Source organism: Empidonax traillii, unplaced genomic scaffold (assembly GCF_003031625.1).
Source record: "Empidonax traillii isolate 1590-97213 ecotype Southwest subspecies unplaced genomic scaffold, ASM303162v1 scaffold176:size2985712, whole genome shotgun sequence".
NCBI lineage: Eukaryota > Metazoa > Chordata > Aves > Passeriformes > Tyrannidae > Empidonax > Empidonax traillii.
In genome coordinates, this window is record NW_020955369.1 from 2,888,888 (window position 1) to 2,912,854 (window position 23,967).

Below are 23,967 nucleotides of genomic sequence, written 5' to 3' on the forward strand. Positions count from 1 at the left end.
GGTTGACAAGCTAGTGAAAGGTGTTAATCCTGTCTAATAGAACCATAATCCTTGGGGCTGTGTTTTTATATCATACTATTGAGCTAACCCCTTGTCACAGGACATTGTTCATCTACTTGATAGCAAAGTTCTTTATGGGAATTTTAGACAAAATTGAAGTGTGCAATCCAAATTGTCCTTTTCAATTTCACGAGGTAAAAACAAACAAACAAACCCACAATGTTTAGCCAACAGAGATTTTCTGAGAGATTACAATCAATTAAGAGGAGAGCTGTGTTGGTTTTTTCTTTTTTTTTTTCCCTCCTCAGTGAATAGTAAATGTCATTTTACTTGTCCAAAAATATTCACAAATCTGGGTCAGTTTCTTCAAATAACCTTTGGCTGGAAATATTTTTCAGGTTAGATGTGCCCAGAAATGTAGAGGAATTAAAAAAAAAAAGGTTATTTCTCTTTCTGTCGAGCTGCACTGCTTAGAACATGGAGCCAAAATGTGGGTACATTTTTCTCTTCCATTTGTCTGTGTTCAGGCCTCTCCCCCTGCTATGTCGACATCAATTTTTTGGGGGGAAGGTGGCAGAGCTGGTTAATACATAAGTTTGGAAATACAGGGAAATATAACAGCAAGGAGCTTTTATTTTCATTTGTGTTCCAGGGGATGCTGATTTTCTTCTTCTCAAATGAAGATTTTAAAACAAAGTATTTTCACGTGGCTTCCTCTAGCTTTTTGTTGTCTTTTTTTTTCCCCTCTGCAAAATATCTTTAGTTTAAAAGGGACTGCATGCAAGAGATAAGGGAACTAATATGGAGAATAACCCCATCATTTATGAGCAGGGACTGAAAAGATGGGGTCCTTCCTGGATGGAAACACCCAGGGCTGAGAGATTTCTCCTTAACTTGTCTGGAAGCAGGTCCATGCCGGCATTTAGCGTGACTGCAATGCAAAGGCAGGCGAAGAGATGGTCTATTAAACCAGTCCTTTTCTCCTCCTCCTTTGTTGTCCAGAGGATGACCTACCTCAGTTGCTTCTGAGGCTACCTCATGGAAATTTTTGCCTGGTGAAGAAGATTGGAACTCTGTACTAGTAAAGCCAGGAGCTCACAGCCCTCTCATGTTCCTGTTTGGAAAGCAAAAGGAGGTAGCTGGAGATTCCAGGTGAAAAGGGCACAATGGGTGCTTTAGAAACCTGGGGAAAATGAAAAGATGACTCATGTGGCTGAGAGTGGGGGAAGAGCAATGGAACAAGGAACTAGTTTGGCTGAAATCAAGTGGGCAAGGCAAAAGGATGACTAAGTACAGGAAAAGCTGTACTTAGCTGTACTAGCCAGGTAGTCTGAAATCACTTATTAAATCAGTCAGGATGTATTTATTTTGTGGTTTGTAATTTAGTTCAGGGTTTTTTTTTTTCCTCCAGAGGGGATTTTGAATACTCAAAAATAGACTGAGATGATATTGCATCGTATATAATAGTAAACCCTGCTCAAGAATTCTGATACTGCATTAAAGACTTTCATTTAGTATGGAAGAGTGAAGTACTTAAAAAAAAAAAAAAGTCATTCTGGATTTAGCTTTAAGTATTGGTGAAGGTATAAAAGCAAGCTCTTAAAGACACTGTATAGTGGATAGATGTACAAATTCTGGCTGTTATTAGAGCCGCACTTAAAGGGAATTCTGACTTGCCATCAGTGCCAATTTTATGCATCTTGCCACCACAGGCAGCTCAGTGTCAGATAGCTCTACCTGGGCATGTCTGACAGGTATTTCTGTACGACCTCTCACCTCAAAATCTGCTGTGCCACTTCCCTCCTTTCCATACCACTTATCCACATGCAGAAAGGGTGAAAATTAGAGGGAACTAAGAGCAATCCATTCACAGTCTCTTAATGTACACCTCAGGTGATGCAGCTTCTCTTCCGCCAAGTAAAGCTGTGACATGGGGGAAAAAACTGTACCCATTTATGTTTAAAAATCAGACATTCTAATTGGACAACTGAGAACAAAAACATGAGGCCTGCCTGATTATTCTGTTACCCCCTCTGCAACATATGCATTTTAGACAGGATGTATTTACAGTCCTTGGTGGTCCTTGCTGATTCCTGTTGGAAAAGAACCATAAATAGTTTCCCCAGCTACAAAAGTACGCTGTATAAATTGTCACAATTTACACCACCATACCTGAGTCTATAGGTTGTACCATATTTATGGGAACAGCTTTTTTCCTGTGCTCTTAGCAGTGTTTCTGGCCTACAAGTAGCACATAGGTATCTGAATATAAGTAATGTGAAACAGATGTTGAAGAACTGCTAATCATATCCATTAGCTAATTAGTATTTGAAGCAGCATTGTTTCTCTTACTCATTTTTCTGCTTCTGGCTGTACAGACACAATTTTTTTTTCCCTAGTCACCTTCTAGTTGGTTTCTAGCTGGATGTAGCAGTTCACGCTCCACTGATATGGGAGGAATTTTTAACACAAACAGGTGACTTGACAGTTGTATTTAAGTCTTAATAACAGAACAAAAGACCACCAGTGAGTCAAGGTTTGTCTTCTCCTCTTTTACAGCGCACAAGCAGCTTTGGAAGCTTTGACCGTTTCAGGCATCACTCGATATCAAAGACAGATGATTCACCTGAGGTCTGTATAACACAAAGCTTTAATTTCTTCTGGTCACTTTCCCATGGCAGTTATGCAAAAACATTGGGAAACTAATGTGTGTATTTTCTCACTGATGAGAACTTTGCTCATGTCCCTGGATCTGTCTGGGTGATTGAGGACTTGCCAAAATGAACAGGAGAATCACTCCTAAACTTTAGCACTTTGGTGTGGAGATTAGAAACAGTTTTTCAAAAAACCACAAAAGAGCACTTCACAGTGGTGCATGCCCAAAGTAACCAGCACTTTACAAGAAACCCTCAACTATGTCACATTTGTTTTCAAGACCCCTGCAAAAACCTCCTCAATTCTTATTTGAATAAGGGGCAATAAATAATGGGAAACAACATTTTCTAGCATAAAATATATTTTATTTCTTTCATTCGCACATACACTGGCGTGCTGCAAACCTGTTTATGTACACGATTTCCCAGGAAAATGGCCATGACTGACTTTTATCTTGCTAACTGTATTAGTGTCCTTAATATTTCCCCGTAATTCCTATTCCACTACCCTGCGTTTTACTTTCATGGTGAGTTGTTGCTTACTCTTTTATTTCAAAACAGATCTCTGAGCTGGAGACTATAAGTGACATTGGAGAAACAGTACAAACCAAAGCAGCAAACAATGGAGGAAGTCTGAGTAAGAAGATGAGAGCCATTTCACTCACCATGAAGAAAAAGATGGGTAAAAAGTACATCAAGGCACTCTCTGAGGAAATGGTAAATACAGCCTAAGAGTCTTGTGTTTGTTGACAATACATGTGAAGCAAAAATTTTATGTTAATGTCTGCTCTTCATGTTTCAACTGTCATTAGCCATGACAGTCCATAAAAGCAGGGTAACACATACTGAATTAAACCAGTTTTTGGTATGTACCCTTTCTTTCATGTACGTGTTAGTGTACATGCACATACACAGCATCACATGGTAAGGGACCAAGTGGAGTTTTACATCATTTAATTTTGCTTTTTCATCAAGGACCATATGTACAAGCAGCACAAAAAAATGTCCTGATGTGAAGAGAAGGGAATATCAGCTGAACCCCATCATCAGTCTCATACTTAAGTGGTTAAAAAAAAAACCATTAGAAGAATTTATCTTTCAATACAAGAATTATTTCCAAAGTCTGTTTTGTAAAGGTCAGCCAGCATCCTAGAGAATGACAACTCATATGCCTTATCTCTTTTTACCTTATCTAACTTTAGTGAAACTATCCTTATTAAACATAAAACCCATAATGTTTCACTCACTGCAAACCCTGTTTTCTCAATACATTGTGTCAGGGAGTTCTAAGGAAAAAGAAATTACCACACTCAACAATCCTAAAGAATCTAGCTACTCTGCATCCTATCTCACACATGTGTCAATGTGAAACAAGTAGGGAAAATAAATAAGAAATCTCACAAGTAGAAAACAGTATTTCACAGGATAACTTTAAACAGGTTTTGGAGGTCAAAGACAAGGATCCCTATTTCATTAGTTTAGGTTTTTCGGTTGTTGTTGGTTTTGTTTTAGTTTTTGTTTTGTTTTGTTCTTCATAAAATTAGAGAGGTGGCAATCCATGTTGTTTATATTATATTTTTATATTTACCATCTGCACATTTACAGTGACAATTCCCATGACAGAAATTTAGTGGATTATCTGGTTGGACACACATGTAGCATGATCTCCGTTCCTGCAGGAGATGACGACAATTGATACCAGCCCCTGATTAATCTGTGGGTTGTGGTGCTGACTGGTGTAACAAGCACAGTCCTTGCTGAAAACCAGCATAGCCTCATTTCAGTGCCATGCCTGATATGTACCTGTATGGGTCTCTACTTCATACATGCACCATCATCTTTGCTTCACTGCATCAGTATAACTAATGAATAACTAACATTTCCCCAAATATAACGTAACATCCTAAGTCCTGCAGGAAATTTCGGTTGCATCAAGATATCATGCACACTGGCAGTGAGATGAAATCTGCTGAAGAAATTCCTTCCTTTGAAAGCTCATCACTATTTCATTTAGCTGCTACATCTTCTCTAACTTACCTGTGACCGAAATATGGTTCCTATTGTTTTGAACAGGCTTGTGATTCCTGAGGTGTGAGGTATTGGTGTAAACTCAAGGGGCCAATTTCACACACCATTAGGTTTTGTGAGAGAAACCTGCATCTGTTAGTTCTGAAAAGCAGGGGATTTTGAGGCCAGTGTGTAGGCTGAGCAGCGTGGTGAGCACGGTGCTGGAACACACCGATGTCATGTGTGTGTGAGAGCTGTCTCCCGAACGCCCTGGCCATGCTTTTCACAAGTTCGAGGCAAAACACAGCTGGTGTCAGCTAAAACTTCACCACGTGCTTTCAGAATTTAACTTTACATTTCCTTCTCTGAGATGAGCAGAAAAAAACCCCCACCTAATCTGGCTACCTGCAGATTTCCCATTACAAGCCTTCGTCTCTGCCATGGTATATTGCAGTCTTCCGAGAGGGAGAGTCAGTGTAGCTGTTTGGGCAGGGGTGGAACAGAGTGAGTGGGACAGAGACAAGACAGGGAATTTCTCCAAGGTTCTAGGGGTGAGTGCTGGGCACCCACAGTAGCAGGTATTCAACTTCTAAAATGCTTTCTCTCACAGAGTGGTTCTTAATAAAGTGCAGTGATGAATTAATGTCCAGTGATGATTTAAAATTAAAAAGAATGTGTTTCTCTGAAATACATTTCTTGGGGGTTAATGTCTGATTTTTGTGTTAAAGAATGAAGAAGGAAAAGATGACAGTGATCCTGGTGGTGGAATACACACTGAGAAGGTATCCCTAAAAACCAGTGACTCTTTGGAAAGTCTCTATAGTCTGAACAGTGGCCAGAGCTCATCTAGTAAGTACCAGATATCTATATTTCTTATTCAGTCCCTGGATCAATATAGTTATTGTTTAAGACTGCGGTATCAGAGCTGGTGATGGTAGAGAGCTCTTCAGTCTGGCAGACAAAAGTGTAATTTGATTAAATGGGGAGCAGCTAGGGTAGATATAGCTCTCTCCAGAAATAAGCTGAGTGTTTTCAAGAGTGGAAATATTAACTGAATTAAAAAAATTGTGTGGATTATAGAGGATGTTGCTGGTAAATATGCCACAATTTTTTTGTGGGGTTATCGCTGCTATAGTGCTGTCACCCACAGGGCTGCAATCACTGGGTGCAGCCACAAGAACATCCTCCCTGTGGGTCGTGGCCCACAGATGTGAGGCAGACAGTGAGAGGCTTCTCTGAGATGACAGGTGATGGGGGTCTGACCTGGCAGCTTCAGGTCATGATGCAGAGAGACACAGCCCCCTTGAAAACCACTGAAACCCCTGCTAACAAGGTAGTCTTGGTCAGAGGGCAGATGAATCTCTGATGAGAAGTTTGCCTCCGCCTCTCCCTGCGCTGGTCTGCTGTGGACATGGGCTGGGCAGGCCACAGTTACCCATGATGAGATTGCAGTGCCACCCCTGCAGGCACTGCTTGAGCCCTGACTGCAGACTGGAGCTGCAGTCCACATCATTTGCACTTAGCAGTTAATCTGGCCCTGAGATGGAACTGAGCACTTAAGCAATCACCTCAAACAAAACCATTTTTATGATCATTTTCTATGATGTGATTTGTGAAAATCGTATATGGGAGTTTACTTCCAACACACTGCTGCTCTTATCTAAAAACATATTTGGATGGGATATTGCAGAGCTTGCTCAAATTTGCTTGAATTACTCTGCCGATATTTTATTGCTCAACTTGGATGAAATGACAGGCAGAAATGTTGATAAGATTAAAATTTCCCCCTGCAATGCAGGTTCCTTTGATGTTTCAGCTAGCTCTGTAATGAAATAAAATAACTTCTACAGTACTTGTTTTCATTTCTCTGAATAAACAGGAGAAGTTCAGCAGAATTAATTCCCTAAATTGCACTTTTAGGGTACATTTTATTAATCCGCAGAGGTAATATTTCAAAAATCTGTAAGTAAAATGTGTAGTCTATTAGTATCATCTCCAGAAAAAGATTACTGTAGGGAAGATATTAATGAAAGATCTCCTACCCATTTTCTTTGGTCTCTTGTAGTATGATTTTTATTGAATGTATTTATCCTGGAAAGTGTCAAACCCAGACAGAGTACGCTCTGTCTCTGATTCTGTGTTTTTTAAACAATTTTCTCTCTGCTGCTGGGCAGAATTGTGTGTCTGGGCACTTGGTGCAGGAGATCTCTCAACCTGACTGTCTTTCAGGTGGGGTGACCAGCTGCTCAGATGGAACGAGCAACAGGGACAGCCTCCGGTTTGATGACGAGGTCCCCTACAGTGGCCCCTTCTGCGGCCGGGCCAAAGTCCACACCGACTTCACACCAAGTCCTTATGACACTGACTCTCTGAAAATCAAGGTAAGACAACCACCAGAACTCCTTCTTTTCCTGAAATGCCAGGGAGGGCATTTCTTATGTGTGAAGAATATGTTTATTAATGCATTTTTAACTGTTAGACACACGCAACACTCTGAAAGCAAGACCCACCTGGTTTTGCAATGCTTCTGTAAGGACTTAGTTCAGACAGTGCTGCAAAGCCAATTGTTAAAGGCCTTTTAAGGCATAGATTCCATGTAGGTACCCCATCATGGCATCTACCTATATACCACAGCTTTCCTCAGAGTAAAATACATGTTGCTTCTCACATACTAGGTCTGGAGTAAGACTAAAGTCTCGTGGGATGTGAAGTTGTCTCCCCATCTTTTTCAGTCACAACTAGAATATATCAGAAGCTCACTGGCACCCATTGTCTTTAATAGAAACTGTTTGCCTTTCCATGAAGCTTTTCTTTAAGCCTACCTTTGAACTATGAACTTTCTTTGGCCCAGACGCGGCAGGGTTGTCTGGGCTGTGTGAGTGAGGAAAAAGAGCAACAGTTGTTGGCCTAGTTGAACATTACTAAAAAAAATTGAACATTACTAAAAAAAATCTGACCCTTTTCCTTCTATTCACAAACACATTCAACATCATCATCCTTCTGACTACTCATGTGTGTAAATCTGGATCTCTTTAGCATCTTCATATCCAGATTATATTCACACTTCAGCATCTTTTCTTCTTCTTCACAGCCTCTTATTTTTGTCAAAATCCCCATCTCTATCTCATGAATACTTCCTCTCCTCCTCTCCGGCCTAACCTACAGCCATTGCTCTGCTGATACTTGCAGTCTTCACCACTTGCACTCCACTCCCACTGGCATCTAGGGCATTTCTTTAAAACAGTTTAACTGTAAACCAGCAAATATCTGCTTGTTCACATAGGTTCCTTTTTTAGTCACTAGGGTGGTGTATTTTAGAATTATAAACTAATACTGTTGAAAACCCCCATACTTATTTCACAAAATTTCAGTACCCTGAATCTGAATTCAAAGTGCATCTGCAGCTTGGCTTAGAGCCACTGCCTAATCCTGATCTGCATCCACATCTGGAGTTCCTGAGCCTGCATGATTGTGTAGAACAACATGTGTGCTTATAGAGCTTTAAACAATTGTTTGTTTAGTTTCCGTTTCAAACGTGCTCGCAGCTCTGAGCTCCATATTCCAATAAAACCAGGTCACCAGAACACAGTCGATTTTGTGCTTGGGTTTCTACCAAAACTAGTGTCACCACTTGACTTGCAGTTTCATGATCAGACCAGAAAAGATTTAAAAGTTTTGGAGTTGTTAACACATATTTTTAACAAACTTGTGTCTGATTTCTAACTTTGTAACAGAATGCCAAATGAAGCTGGCATTTGTTGGATAACTCTTCAAAGACTTTCAACATTTTCATCAGTTCTGTGATACGTGCCAAGGAGACAATTTTGAGGTCCTGGGAGCAAGCTGTGTGGGGTGTATGACTTAAAAGAAAGACTTTTTGCTACGAGAATTACTCAGTGATTCTTTTGCTGAGCTGAGGCTTTGGTTCCCACAGTGTGGCTGTGAACACCTTTACCAAAAAGCCCTCTTGAAGTAGCTGTGTTGTCACTCCTTTTAGCAGTCATATTTCTTAGTGAGTGGACAAGTGTGAAGAACTGAAGTCTCTGGATCTGTCTGCTAAGGCCCTATCCACTATTTTCTCTGTCAGTTGTGATAATAATAATGGAAAAATTTGTCAGTCCTTTGGGAAGGACAGATAGGAAGATATTAAGGGAGTTAAATGTTCTTTATTGCCTTTGAGAGATGCAGCCAGTGTCTTTTACTGTAAAAGGTTAAGTTCACCTTTCACATAGCTCAGCTATTGGTTTTTGAAGCCCCTTTAGGGGCTGAATAATAAGATTATTGTGTGAATGCTTTGGCACATATTCAGAAAATAACCTCACAGTGATCCCTTGCCTTTTGCAAAATCTGTGCCCATTGTCCATGGCAAAAGTTGATTGCTAATGCAACTGTATCCAAGTGGAGCACAGAAATGGTGAAACAGGGCTGCTTATGCTCACCTTTCCTTCACAAACTTTTGGAGATAAGGACTAGCTCCATTTTCTGTAATTATTTTTGTGGGAGTTTATAAAAACAAAGGTTCTAAATCTAGGCAGTTTGAAAAATGATGGCTTTTGATCCATAAAGGAAAAGCTACATATAACAAACAAGAGGTGTAAGCAGTGGTGTGCCTTTTTTTATTGTTCTAGAAAGGAGACATCATAGATATCATCTGTAAAACCCCCATGGGCATATGGACAGGCATGCTGAACAACAAAGTAGGAAACTTCAAGTTCATTTACGTGGACATTATCTTGGAAGAGGAAGCCGCACCCAGAAAGATAAACCAGCACCGAGGAAGCAAAAGGACCAAGCCTAAAACATTGCAAGAGCTCCTGGAATGTGTCCACCTGCAGGTCAGCCAGCACGCTTCCCAGCTCTGTGTGAAACGTTTCATTTCTGTGCGCTCGGGTTCGGATGCCATTTACGGGCAGGAGCAGAAAGGCAGCTTTCAGCAGTTTTGATGTCAGCAAAGCTTCATATCTGTCTTTTGTCTGACATGAGTGGCTTGTAGAACCGCATTTTACCACCTCATCTGGTCAGGCTAAGAGACTCCACACAAAGAGGCACAGCGGTGTCTTGTCAGGTCACTGTAACCTGACTGCAGCTGTGTGCTAAGTGTAGGTGTGTGACTGTGGACACCTCGGGGACAGGACTGCAGTCTGACTCCACTTCCAAAATCTAGATTCCGTGTTTCTTAATTTCTCGTGATCTTTAGGGAGCAACAGTCTTTCTGCACTGTGCTCATGTTGCACCTCTGTCCCTCTCTGCAACCCTGTTTTTCAGCCGAGCATCAAAGCGTAATGGGGTCATGATTTACAAGTAACATTTTTAATAACGGTAATTGCTTTGCTGCTGATGCAAACGCTCCTTTCCCTGGAGTAGGTACAGGGTTTCATACTGAGTCGACACACAGCTCAAGGGGGACCATGTGTGACACAGCATGGCTGAGGGCTCCCCCAGCTTCTCACCCTTGCTTGTATCAAAGGGCTCCTTCTGTGCAAACACAGAGCACACCTTTCCTCAGAGGCCCTCCTCGATTCAGTTTGAAAGGCACTCATGGAATGACCCACAGAAGTACAGATAATTGGCAGACTAAATAATTTTGACAGAGCTCTGTCCTGGTCCAGTTTGCTGCTGGACTCTGTTAGAGTTCAGGCATAGATGCTGGGAAGGCCAGGATGACCCCCAGGCATCTCTGCCTCTGTCCTCTCTTGCTCTCCAGCTTTGGTTTTATGCCAAAGGTGAGTCAATCAGAGTGGAGAATGGAGCCCTTTTCGACCTGACAAAAAAGTAAATGTGGAATTGTGCCTATTTCTCTACATAGTTCTTGTTTCCATGAGAGGATTTGCTTGTTTCTTTTTGCAGGAATATGCCTCAACCCTCTTGCTAAATGGCTATGAAACTCTAGAGGACTTAAAGGATCTACAGGAAAACCACCTGATTGAATTAAATATTTCAAACCCGGAAGACAGGGCAAGATTGTTATCAGCGATTGAAAATCTACAGGATTGTGACAGTAAGTGTTTAAGCTTTGTTAAGAGTTCTGTGCAAGCTGAAACATATTTAAAGAAATAGTGGTTCTCACACTGCTCCCTTAAATGATTTTTCTTTTAAATATGAAACGTGGAGTCAGATGGTTCTCTTATTTGTTCAGATAGCAAGCCATACATCACTTCTAGATATGTGTATGATTACTATACTAGTAACACATGAATGACTTAAAATTTCTTATTTATAGGTCCTACGCTAGAGACTGGTAGCAATTATTGCTTAGGAACAATCCTATCTAACTCTGGTTGGGGACTGAACCCTCCAAGAGTTTAAGTGACTTCCCAAAAGTCATAAGGTCTGTGCAAGAGCAGAAAATAAAACCTCCCCAACTCAGCCCCAGTATGTTAACCAAAACAGAGCTTGTTTTAAATAGCTGCAGTAACGAATTTTCTTTAATTCTTTTAAACAACGTTCTGCAGAAGAATATGGATTTTTTCCTCACTTCATCCCACACTTATCCGAATTATTTTCTTTTGTAGAAAGGTTTTGTAAAAAAACCCAAATATACACTAATACCTGCTCTGCATTCTTTTCTCAAAATTAATCTAACCTACTTTTTTCCATAAGCTTCCAAAATCTGAGCATACAGTGTGTGCATATGCACGTGTATTGATCACCATTTTGTTTTCTTCACTTTTTCCTTTCATGGGAAGTGGAAAAGCTAGGATGCAGAACAGAAAAAACAATTTTCATAATATTTTAATGATGTTTCCAGTCTGACTTCCAATTTTAAATAATTTATGTCAAATTCTTAGAAACTACAGCTAAGCATCTACTTAATTAGACACTCAGCCAATACAGGAGATGTTTTCTTCTCCATTAATATTTGTGCATACTCACCCATACTCAACCCAGCTGAGCAGTCATTTCCTCAAATGTGCACTCGCAATTGAGTAGCATCTGAAAGAAAGAGGAGAAACAATGACTTCCTGGGATATTTAAATATCAGTTATTGTCAGACATCCACTTGTTATCTCCTCAGTCGACAGGCAGCTTTCCAGTCTTTTTTTCTGAATTTTTGGGCTTTTTTGGAACCCCTTCTGTACATTCAGTCTTTCCTGTTCTTATTCAGCTTCCAGGGAAAGGTAAGCTTCTTGCAAACATGTTGGAGAGGTGTTAGAAAAGGGGTTTTTTGCCCTCCAGGTCCAAAAGTTCTTTCTGGTCTATGGCTCTGTGACAGGCTAGAAAAGGACTCTTGACGGGCTGTCTATGTAGAAACAGTGACTGAAATAGTGAATCCAGGAAAAAAAGGGTTATATTTTTCAAGAACTGTCTTGCAGGGACCTACCTGGGAACCATCTGAAAATATGTGTACTGACTATACATGTATTAGTGTATGCTTTGTGGCAACAAGCCTTGCTGTACTTTCTGCACCTTTTATTGCATATATTTTTTTTCAATATTTAACACCAAAAAATAATGAAGAAAAACGCTAGATTGTAATTTTGCAGTTTGGCATCAGCATGAACGCTAAACCGAAACATAATGGTTTTTAACAGACCACACAAGTGTTAAACTATTCTGCAGTGGTGAGGATATGGTTTGCTATTTATGTTCCTTGAGAAACAAAAGCACAGCAAGCAGCATCAGATATTGAACCTTCTTTAGAATATAACACCACGTTTTTTTTCTGAAGGTGTCTTAACACCTAATGTTCTACATACACCTGTGCAAGGACCAAACCTAACAAGTCTTTGCATGCCCCATATGCTGAAAATTAATAAATTTACCTTTATTACCCAAATGGGGTTCTTCCTATATTAGCATCTCATGGGATTAAGTCAGTTCTCCAGGCAAAACAGTGTCCCTGATGTTATCTGGATGGTAGTCTAATAGTTCAAATTCATGTAATGATTCTTGAAATAATAGCATTAAATCTTATAAAGTGGCCCATGCTTTAAAATCATCGATGACACTGTAGTCTTATTTCAAGAGATAAAATGAGTATTTGCTTCACATGCACTTTAGATGGGAATAGCAAATCTTTCCAGTATTCAAATTCAATAAAATAATTTCCCCAGAATTTATGATTAGTCACAGGGACCAGACCCACAACAACTTTATATGTCATGCCAGCTGTAAATATTCATTTAAGTCTAGTGGAGTTTGGTAAGACTCATGTATGTTTTAAGGCAAGCCATGCATAAATACTTTACTAGTTTGAATCTGGAATCGGGACTGGATCAAATCCTTGCTTTGCCTGGTTGTGAAAGGCTCATAGCACTTGTCATGTGACTGGTAGGGACGAATTTAACAACCTGCTCTAAAAAGAGAGATACTAAAGACTAAAATGGATAGAAGTTATCTGTTAAGTTGCTATAACGAAAGATGGGGTGTCAAGATGATCTTGGGGATAAGCTCAGCATGAGTCTGATGTTGTACCAATCATTTGACCTCTTTGTCCTTCTGTCAATCAGATTGGAAAATTGGGTTGAAAGAGCTGGGTGCTACTGCAAAAGTGAATTCTGCATCTGAACTGAACTTTCCTGGGTCATTATTTTTTTTTTTTTCCTAAATGGGCATGGCTCAGTCCAGCATAAATGATTTTTTAATTAAAATTGATTTTCTGCATTGCTTAGAAGTGAGCTGCATAATTACCCACAAATACAAGGTAATCTGTTTACTGGCCAAGAGTATTCTAATTAGAATTTCAGCACTTTTCCAGGTAAAAGTTCACTTTTGTTATAAGCTTTGTGAAAAAAACTATACTAAGGCCATAGACCATATTTACTCTTCTAAGGCCATCTTTCTCATAGCCCTTGGAAGACTTCCATGTCTCTGAATTGCATTCATACTTCCATGAAGTACGTTTGATTAATGGATGGAGTGTCAGGTATGGTCCAGAGCTGAAATACAAGGGTTTCTTAGTTTTCGTGAGTCTGCTATTATTCAGAACAGACAAGCATGCTGGAACATAGCCTTATTTTACTAGATTGTACTATAATTGCAGTAAACCAGGATTTTATATTTTTTTAATGTGTTATCTGATCTTTAGAGATGTTCAGATGGGTTTACAGGGCTTTCAATTTCCTTTTCGCTCCTTGGCTTTTTCTTGATATTTATTGTAAGTGATTTCTTCATGCCACATGCTTGTGGCTATATCATTCATTTTGCAGAATAAACATTTTCCAACCAAAAGACCTGCAACAGTAGTTTCCACGTTACATGCTTCTTAAACCCATACAAAATGTACGATTTCTGTCAGTGAGAATTTTTTAATCTTACATTTGATTCAAACCTGGATGTATTTGAAATGAAAAAATTTGCCCATCTTATACCAGGAATTAAAAAGTAAGGTGTTTTTTGTTTGTTTTTTGTTGTTTTTTTTTTTTTTTTTTTTGCAAATGCTACCACACAGTGTTTTTAAAGCAGATTTTGCTTCCTAGCACTGCACTATCTTCATTCTACCTTTCCTGAGAGTCCAGACCCAAATTCATCATCTTCAAGTACTTAACAGTGCAAGGCTATCCTACAACTGCAAGGTCTTGTAAGCTCTTCATGACCTTTCCTCCCTTCCCAGATCTCTTTTTAGATTTTCTATAAGTTGATCAGACCTATATATTTGGGACAAAATGATTGGTTTTCATGAATTCATTGCTTGTGAGGGGGGAAAAAAAAGGTCTTTTTCGTAAAGTATTTCTTAATAGCTTTCCATTCTTCTCCCAGATGGCTCCTAGACAGGAGATGGATGTCTGTGCTTTTGTAGGATGCTATTTTTAAAGTGAGGCAGTTGCTGGATGGTTAATGAATAAAGTAATAAAAGAAGTTTTGAACTTTTTTTTTTTCTTGACCGCTTCCCAGGACACACGTTTTTCTGTGTGCATAATAGGCTTGATTCTCTTCTCACTCAGATGATTTAAGTCAAGAGGTTCATCCCTAAAGTCCAATGGGTTACATTAGTCTGAAGCTATTCTGAGCTAAAGAAGAATTAGACTTCATTGGATATGTGCATACAGTTCATTTTATGGGGGAAAAAAAAGAAGGTGAATATGTGCAGTTTGGGGGATAATATTTTACGCTTATGTCCCCAAATCCTTTCCTTAGCTTACTTTTCATATTTAAGTGCAGATCATACTCTAAATTCCAATGCCAGTACCAGATAAGATTTGTTCTTATTTATTGTACTTGGACAGCAAAATAGTAGTTAGCTAAGGACATGACTTGCAGTTCTCAGCTGCATTCCTGACGTGAGAATCAAGCATCAAGAGTACTATTTTACACTGTGCAATCCCTTTAAATACGTGAGATCACACAGTATCCTGTCAAGGTCAAATAGTGCTCAAAGACAATCTCTCCTTCTGTACTCTGGTACAACTCATTGGCCTGGACGTAATATTTCCAGATTTCCCAAGGAAGTTCATCCTTGCATAAGTATTAGTACATTTCACCTCTTTTAAAGGCACATCTGTTTGCTTCCAGATTTTAGAGAAAAAAAGAAGCTTCTCATTTCTGTTTTCACCATGCACTCTCACATCAGTTCAGTAACTTTTCCCTCCCAGAAAAGCTATGCCATTGACTGCAGGGAGAGCAATCTTTTCAGTTGCATGTCTGTACATCCACAAAAGGTTTTCTTTTTTTCGGTGCCCAAAGTATTGAGAGTTTGCCTCCATGAGTTTTGCCTAGTGATGGCATGGAGTCTCTTCTCTCTGGAGACATTCCAAACCCACACAGATATGATCCTATATAACCTGCTCTAGGTGACCCTGCCTAGGCAGAGTGGTTGGGCAAGATGATATCCAGAGGGGCCTTCCAACCCTAACAATCCTGTGATTCTGTGATTCTGTTTAGTTACTGCATGATGCTGCTCAGCACATCACCGCTGCACCTCCCAGGAAGGCAGGCCAGTGACTCAGCCTAAAGCACTGTGCTCCTAGCCCAGTTCTCCTTCTGGACAAAACTCATGGAGGCAAACTCTCAGAGGGCACACTCATGAAGAATGGCTCGCTGCTGGGTGACCTTATTCTCGCCCAAGAAAAAAATCCAAGCCTTCGTTCCACTCATCTGGTTTAAACTGACGTAACCACACAGGAGTCGGTGTGACCCCTGTACATTCTTGAGCCGAATTGCCTTAAACCTAAGCTCAAAGCGCTCACCTAATCAGGACTTTAACCTCATTAAGAAGGGGAAAAGAGCTGTCGAAGGAAAAAAAGAACTCTATCCCTACGTGTGTCATGCACATCTATGTCACTGGGTAACAAACCCTCATTTTAAAGATCTAAGCAGCGGGGGAGATAAGTATGCGTCACACGTCTCTTACCAAGGCTAAAGGCCTCACATTTTTTTTTTTTTCAGAAGTCTGAATATAATCCTACCGTCCAAAGTGGTGCTGGAATTTATGTGTCAAAATGATGCATATCTTGGGCTCTTCTGGCCGTATCATAGACAACAGTGACTGAAAGCTATTTATCTTATGTGAAACTGCTTTGCTGTAGAAAAATGATAGGACTCCCATGCGTTGATAAGATAGTTATTTCCGATGATTCCGCAACATCTAACAGCAGTTTAATTTTGTCAATTCCTGTGTTTTGTGCATCATAGCTTTCTTCTGATGTCCAGAAGATCAAGGCAGCAAACCTACCTTTACTTGAAGGTATACATGCTAAAAAAAGGACTTAAGTACAACTGAATATAAGAGAAAAAAGCTTAAAAAAAGAAAAAGAGCTAAAGTTTTTTTGCTCTTCAAATGAAGCAACATCTAAAACTGCATGCTGCATGTATTTACAATACTCAATATCCTGTTCAAGTGGTTTAGTACTTACTGCATGATATTTAAGGCTGCTTTAAAGAGAAAAAAAGGGCCAAAGTTTGCTTTCAGTCTTTTCTTCTTAAATATGGAGGGGGAGGGCTTATCTTCAACTTTTTCTGCTCAGAGTGAAAGGTAGAAAATACAGTATTTTTGCTGTCTCAAAAACCTGAATATTCTGTAAGTTTTTCATGTAAGAAAAATTCTATTAGGGAATTATTATAGGAAGTTTTACATATTTGCATGCTTTGTAAATAGACATTTCTTTTTCTCCTAACTGATCTAAATTCAATTAAAAAAAAAAAAAAATCTTAGTTCCAGTCTTCTATCTTAGCCTTTTTCCCTGAAACACACAAGGGACACATTGATACAAAACAAATTTAGGATTTGTTTTTCACATAGGAACTACTCAGATTATCTAGACAACTAGTTACAAGGCACTAATGCACTGACTGAAACTGCATTTTCCTTTTAACCCACTGCTTACTTGGTCCTCCCACTGTAAAACAAAGTGGATGGAGGCTCCTCTCTGACCTTGAAAATGTAAACAGGATTAACACTTTTTTAGGTCAGTGCTTGCCGGGGCAGCAGATGATGCTGGGGAAGCAGATAAAAGCACCAGGGAGCAGCATTAGGCTGATGAGGGGATTAGGGCGGAGGCGGGCAGGGATCGCTGCCCACGGCCGCACAGGAGGCTCCGGGTGCTGCCCGGGACCCGCGGGGTCTGTGCCCGTGGGATGGGGCTGCGAGGAGCTCATGACACAGTTTAGACAGGGCTTTACTGGGGCATCTGCTGGTCTTTGTGCTAAACTACTTCGGTGGCTACTAATAGCAGCAGTAATGCCTTCGCTGGTGTAATGCCTTTTGTAATTCCTGCCTGACTTAAATCAGAAATCAATTGGACCCTACATGATCAAATATTTTCCCTGCAAAGAGAGATAACATTTGACATGACAAACTGCTTTCTGTAAAGTGAGAAGGAGATCAAAGAGTTACAGATATCAATTAAATCTGCTGAAACGTGTCCTCTTTCAGGCAAGTGCAATTAACCACTAATTTATTTGGGAACAAGGTGGAACTTTTATTCCTTGCAATATATTTAAAGTATTTTTAAAATTATTTTAAATACATCAGGTTATGTCTATAACCTCAGGCTTAATGCAAAAATGAGAAAGTTGAGACTTTGGATTCTTTTCTTCAAAGATCAGATTAGTTTTACAACTTATTTAGGCAATTGAAAGTTAGAAAATATTCAACAGACTTAATCAGGCCAAACAAATCTACTTCCATCAAGACTTCAAAATGTTTCTCAGTATATCACATTGGTTTGTTAAATAAGTCCATTGGAATCTCACACAATGAAAAAGGTCTCTGAAGAAACTCTCCTGCTGTTCTGTTTCACTTTAAAAGTGAAACATTTCAATTTTTCATTTCTACTTTATGCTTCATTATACAATATAAGATTAACAACAAAAAAAAAAGTCAAATGTAAAGTCTTTTCCTACTTCACCTACTCTTATAATTGCCAACAATTGAAACAAAAGTCAGTGTGGATTTTCTTTGTAGAAATCTTAAAATTTTGGGACCTAAACTGGATTTAGCTTTTGACAGAACAATAAATATTACATATTAGGACTTCCATTCTGCCTGAACTTGAATTGAGACAGTTTAAATGTGACTCAAGATCCAAAGCTAACTATTTAACCATGGAGTAACAAATCAAGTGAAATAAGGGAACTGTCTTCACAAAAGCAAAAAGGTTCCATTTTTTCTGAAGGGCTAAAAATCTGGGGTAAACCCATCTGTTTCCTCTGAGACTTGTTCCCTATTCTTTGGAAAGCCAGACACAGTTTGAAATAAAATACAGTTAGAGGGGGTGATAATAGCACACACACACAAAGAAAAAGTAGAAAAGGGAAAGATTTTATATTTTATAGTTTATTTTCTTAAGAAATGTTCTGGGAGTAAACATCATGTATCTCAAAGCCAGAAAAGAGGAATACACAATTTAAAAACAAGATAAATTGGAGTAATGAATGATATACAGGTATGGCCTGTCTTCTTGAGCTTTTTTTGAGAGGTGTGTTGATACTCTCAGTGAATTGCATTTTCAAGTTTCAACAGATTAGTCATACAGCAGCTAAACAAGCATAAATTATTTGCAAGATAATTTGCTTCTACTCAGTTTTGGAACAGAGTTCAGAAACCATACAGCAGAAGTCAGGCATCTCAGCTTTCTCTGAGGTCTCTGTGTTTTGGAAAAAAACCTTCTGGATACCAAGCTAAGCTTAGGAAGTTTCCATCAGCCACCCACTCCCACTGAAAAGTTCAGTGCTTTAGAAAACCTGGTTACCACATCTTTATGCCGAGAACTTCTGAAGACCAGAGCATTTTATCTCCCTGCAAAGCACACAGTGCATGTCAAACGTTGGAGGTTACGTTCAAAAGGCACAACATCTATAACGCAACGTTATAAAACATGAAATTGCCTGAGCAGACCCTGGAACACACGGACGTAGGCGTGTATCTGCCATCTGTGGGCATGGTGACCTCACATGGCGACTGTGGACAGCCTAAAGGACGTCAGGCTGAAGGACAAGGCCAAATTCTCCAGCATTCATCTCTGAGAAACACACACAGAAGGATAAAAACCAGCCTCAACGTCAACTCAGATGTTGTTATACTCGTGTAACCATATTTTTAGATCTTTGACTCTGAGGTTTCTGTTTCTGATGGACCAAAGATACTGATCATGTGTGTGTTACCAGCCCTGTTTCTATAGTTCTTCAAGATCAGTCATGCTGCTACCTCAAACTCTTTCCCAAGATGCTTATTTTGACATAATTTTTTTCTTTCTTTTTCTGTTCTTTCTAGTTGAACAACAGCAAAAAAGTGAGGACAGTCAGGAGACGCAGAACTTAAACCCTTGCCCAGACTCTGACAAATCACAGTTAAACGACTGTCCAAGAGATTCTGGCTGTTACATCTCATCAGAAAATTCAGATAATGGCAAAGAAGAAGCAGACCCAGAAGCCCTGTCTGACATGGTGCAGTCAATAACAATCACTGAGACAAACTGACTCAGTCCTGCTGCTTTTCTGCGGATTTTCAGAAAAGACAATCAGATTTGGCAGTATGATGGAACAGAAGCAGGAGACAAAATATTCTCAACACCAAAAATCTACTTTTGTCTGATGTATGATGCTCCAGACTGTTTAATATGTGGACACTTGATAGCTAAATGTTAGTTGATGATAAGAATATCTCACATTTTTCTTTTCAATGAATTCATGGACTTTTCACTGAAAAAGTTTATACATAAGTATTTATAAATATTTGTACAGCGAATGCATTTTCTATAATAATAGAGATATTTTTAGGTTGTGGTTCATAATCTGGAAATGTTAATTTCTGGAACTGTCCAAAATGTAAATATTGTACATATTTATTTTAAAAATATGTGGATTAATCACACTGTCTCTATTTTCAGCTGTGTTTTGCTGATATATGTACAGAATGTACCTTCATTGATATATCATCATAATAAAAAGTGGATACATTCATACTCTAATTTGAAAAGTACCAAGCTAATTCTCATTAATATTAAAGCTGTTTTATACCACTCTTCTCCAAAACGAGCTCTAAAGTAGACTATCATCTCCTGTACTTTATCTTGAAGGCATGAAAGAACTGTAGGGTGAATCTGAATCTAGTTCTCTGTGTTCCTTATCCTTTAGAAGAACACAGCCACCTGACTGGCTTATGCAGTGTCAATTCTGTTATGGTTATTTTCACCTGTTCTCATTTGTCCCAAGCATTACACAGAGAATGCAAGCTTGGAGAAAAAAATAATCAGTACCAGTGCTATGCTTTTATGATATTTTTCTCTGTGCAGCTGTTGCCTTTTGTGTGTGGTATGAAGTTTGTTAATAGAGTATTTGTTTGTATACAGAACTCAGAAGCTAACACGGTTATTGTGCATGATTGTCTTTCATATGAGATTTTATTGTCTTTTCCCAGCATATTTCACACTGGAATACACATTTTGACTGCATATCTTCTTTTGGAGTACTTCCTTCAATAATAAACAGAATCATGTGTTTAAGCCCTTTAAAAACTACTTGATTTTTAATGTGGTCATTACATTTCAAAGGCTGCTCTCTTCTAAGACTAACACAGTAAATGGCAACTCCACTGAGCATTTTTAGCATGCATAATAATCTGTGTATCAAATCAGTAGAGAGACTTTTTGCGCACTCATTAGTCACACAATTTTCATAATTTAAGGCATTTTGCAATTATGTTAAAAAATTTCACACATATTGCTGACAGTTTGAAAGAAAATCACCTTCGGAAGAGATAAAACATAAAAAGTTCCACCTCAAAAGGAGTATTTCTGAAGAAGCTATAAACAAATGGAAACCTTTTCTCTCTCTTTTTTTTCTTTTTTCCCCAATGTAAATACTTTCCATTCTTTTCATGACACCTCAGCTGACTACTGCTGTCAGGCTCCTAATACACAGATCTGCTTTGAAGGCTGTAGTATAAAAATTGCAATTTTAGAAAAGGGCATTAACTAGGATTCAAAGATTTGGAGTAAATAAACTCTGTTTAGGAAAATAAGCCAGGAAGGGAGCTACTAAGATTTGTTTCTGGTTTTAACTTTACTTTTTACACTGGCAGCAAACATCATAGGCTGTAGTATAAAAATTGCAATTTTAGAAAAGGGCATTAACTAGGATTCAAAGATTTGGAGTAAATAAACTCTGTTTAGGAAAATAAGCCAGGAAGGGAGCTACTAAGATTTGTTTCTGGTTTTAACTTTACTTTTTACACTGGCAGCAAACATCATCATTTAGCAGCCATGATCCCATACTGCCAGGCATGGTGGGGATGCAGAATCCCCTGGCAGGATGGAGGATTGGTAGAACCTGTGTCAAGCAGCTACATTTGTTAATGCTTTTCTAGCGAGTAGTGCGTCATGACATGCAGTACTGACACAGCTTAATATGACTTAACTTCTGAAATAATGTATTTGAGTTGGCTTCTGTCATCTCATTCTAGAGGAGGACTAAGTCAGCTTGAATTCCTCCAAGAGGGGCTTATCTTTTGGCTTTTGGGGCAGAGTAGCTTAGTCTTCAGGTTGCTTCTATCTAGACATCTGAAAAACTGCTGAGCCTCTAAAAACATGTTGAGGTGAGTTTAAATATGATTAGTACTGTCAAGAAACAGCTAAGTTAGCTGGGTCGAGGGCTAACAACCCCAGGGACCGGAGATGTATCCTGATACCAACACTCCGAGAAAAGTTAATTTGCATAGATTTGGAAACAAAAATAGGTCTCCCTAACTAGCTACAGTGAGACAGGCAAAGCTTTCAACAGAGCAAAACACCTAAGAGCTGATTTATTTTACAGGAATTAAACTCTGCCTAGTTTGGGCTGATGGCAAGAGTATAAAGGTGTGAGGTTAACTAGCTGGAAATTAAGGGCATGAGCTGAGACTTACTTCTGTTTCTAATCAGTAAGGCTTTGTCCAAAGGGCTTCTTATTTAGAAAAATGTATCAACTGAAGGCTTGCTCGAGACATTTGTAGCTTCCTGCAAAGGCAGAGCAGATTAGATCTCAAACTGAGAAACTTCCGTTCTGTCACATTATTCTGAGAAAAAGAATGAGGAAATTTCGTACCACAAAGCAAGAAAATGTGTTCTCTACAAGAAGCATACCCAACTTTCTTTCACCTCTCAGTAGTCTCATTAATCACACTGATCATGGATTAAACTCTTTGTAATGGCACCAACATTTCTCCAACTGGCTTTAGCGCTAGGTAATCTGAATAAAAGAGAATTCTAGGAACTGTTGGGAAAAGTCTGGTGCAGATCTTAGCTACTTTTGAGTAATCTTAAAAATGTCCCGGACACAGGGAAGAAAAGAAAGCAGTAGAGGTTTTGTTCCTCTCTGTCACTTACTTAATAATATCATGTCCTTTTTCATTTTTATTACCCTTTCTCTGCCATTAAGGAGGACTAAAACATTTGTAAATCTCTTACGTGGAGGTAACCAAGAGTCCACTGTTCCCTGCAGTTACACAGGGATGCAGAACCACTCAGTGACAGCAGAGATGAAGCTACTGAGGGTAGCCCTGCTCGCCTTTGGCCAGTGGGGCTTTCCCCAGCAGAAGAGAGGCTGTGCTGCAGGTGCACCAAACCTCCCCCAGGGCTGGGGTGCTGGGCTGGCTGCTGACACGTGTGCTGCTGCCTGCCCACAGCAGAAAACCACTAACTCAAAAAGACTTTGTTGACCCACAGAAAAACTCTCCCCAGAGGAGAACCACCTCTGATCAAAGCTAACACAACATTTAGCAGCACTGCCTCATGCTCAGCACCCTGTTCACAGCTGCACCACGTTAGAGGAGGGCTTCTCCACCAGCAAAGAGGGGAGCTGAGTGCCAGATCACAGCCCCGTGATCCACGTGGAACGGCCTGTAAATCCCAGGAGTCAGCATCCCATTCTCCAGACTTGGTAACAAAACTTCTGAAAGTCAGAGTGCGTAAATGCAGCAGCACAGAGGCTTGAAACAAGGAGGGTTTTGCTTTCATTTCGCCGAAAGCAAATGAAAGGTGGGAGTGAGCACAGGAAGCATTTGGTGGAAAGTGGGCAGACCTATGGAAACTCTGGAGGAGACTAACTACTAACTACTGGCTGCCAGCTGGACTTTGCCCAGCAGTCCAGCCAATTTTCTACCCAGCTTTCCATCCCATACTCCACCAAGCCTACCACCGAGTGGCCAGTCTGTCCAGCGACGTGAGGAAGCCCACAGCTTGTCGGCTGTGATATAAAAGGTGCCTTTATACCACAGTGCTTTCTCCCAAGTAGTGGCAATTCAAATAATTTCTAGCATTGTCACGGAGCTGTGTCACACTGGCAGAATCTTTAGAGGCTGGTGCAGAGATAACAGGCCAGTACTGAAAGAAGAAAGGATACCTTGGGTGCTGTGAAACAGGCCAGTTTCTAGATGTCACTGTGTTCACAGGATGAGTACAACCTGCCCCTTCCCTGGAAATTAGCTGTTCCATCAATTCAAGACCAGTATAGTCCTTTCTGCCCACTGCTAAACACATACATACACACACAAATCTGTGGTCAACAGCTAAAGGAAGATAGACACACCTACAGAGTGACTCGGTGCCTTGGGTCACACTGGCAGCTTGGTATCTGTCCTAAGACAGCCTCGGTGGCAGTCGTGCAACTGAGTCACAATTCATCGGAGATGCCTGGCTCTTTTCTCATGTCAGAGGGAAGTAATTTCAACATGTCTAGTAACAGCTTGGCAAAGCCCCTGCCTCTTTTTTACAGCTCAAGGATGAGGTTTTGGGCTATGTTAACCACTGAGGAGATTATCTGTGTCACGCTCAGAGGTCTGCGGGCTGTGTATGTTGTACTACTGCTTTGTGCTCTTTGGTCAGTTCCAGGGACCCAAGACATGGGATGGTATAAGCATATTCTTTTGCTCTAAGAGTTCCTGCATGAGGTG

At 39.8% G+C, this 23,967-nt stretch overlaps 1 protein-coding gene across 3 annotated transcripts in view; it reads left to right on the plus strand.

Moving 5' to 3' along the window:
- Nucleotides 1–20,542, plus strand: part of LOC114058562 (SAM domain-containing protein SAMSN-1-like) — an 83,207-nt gene extending 62,665 nt beyond the window's left edge. For 2 of the 3 annotated variants that reach the window (XM_027886032.1, XM_027886033.1), the window contains 7 exons: nt 2,560–2,631; nt 3,216–3,371; nt 5,390–5,510; nt 6,891–7,042; nt 9,290–9,496; nt 10,509–10,659; nt 19,312–20,542. In XM_027886032.1, coding sequence (XP_027741833.1) covers nt 2,560–2,631; nt 3,216–3,371; nt 5,390–5,510; nt 6,891–7,042; nt 9,290–9,496; nt 10,509–10,659; nt 19,312–19,517 — 1,065 coding nt within the window. In that variant the 3' untranslated portion in view covers nt 19,518–20,542. The remainder of the gene's footprint in view (nt 1–2,559; nt 2,632–3,215; nt 3,372–5,389; nt 5,511–6,890; nt 7,043–9,289; nt 9,497–10,508; nt 10,660–19,311) is intronic. The other variant, XM_027886035.1, reaches the window with a different exon arrangement.
- Nucleotides 20,543–23,967: the final 3,425 nt, after the last annotated feature.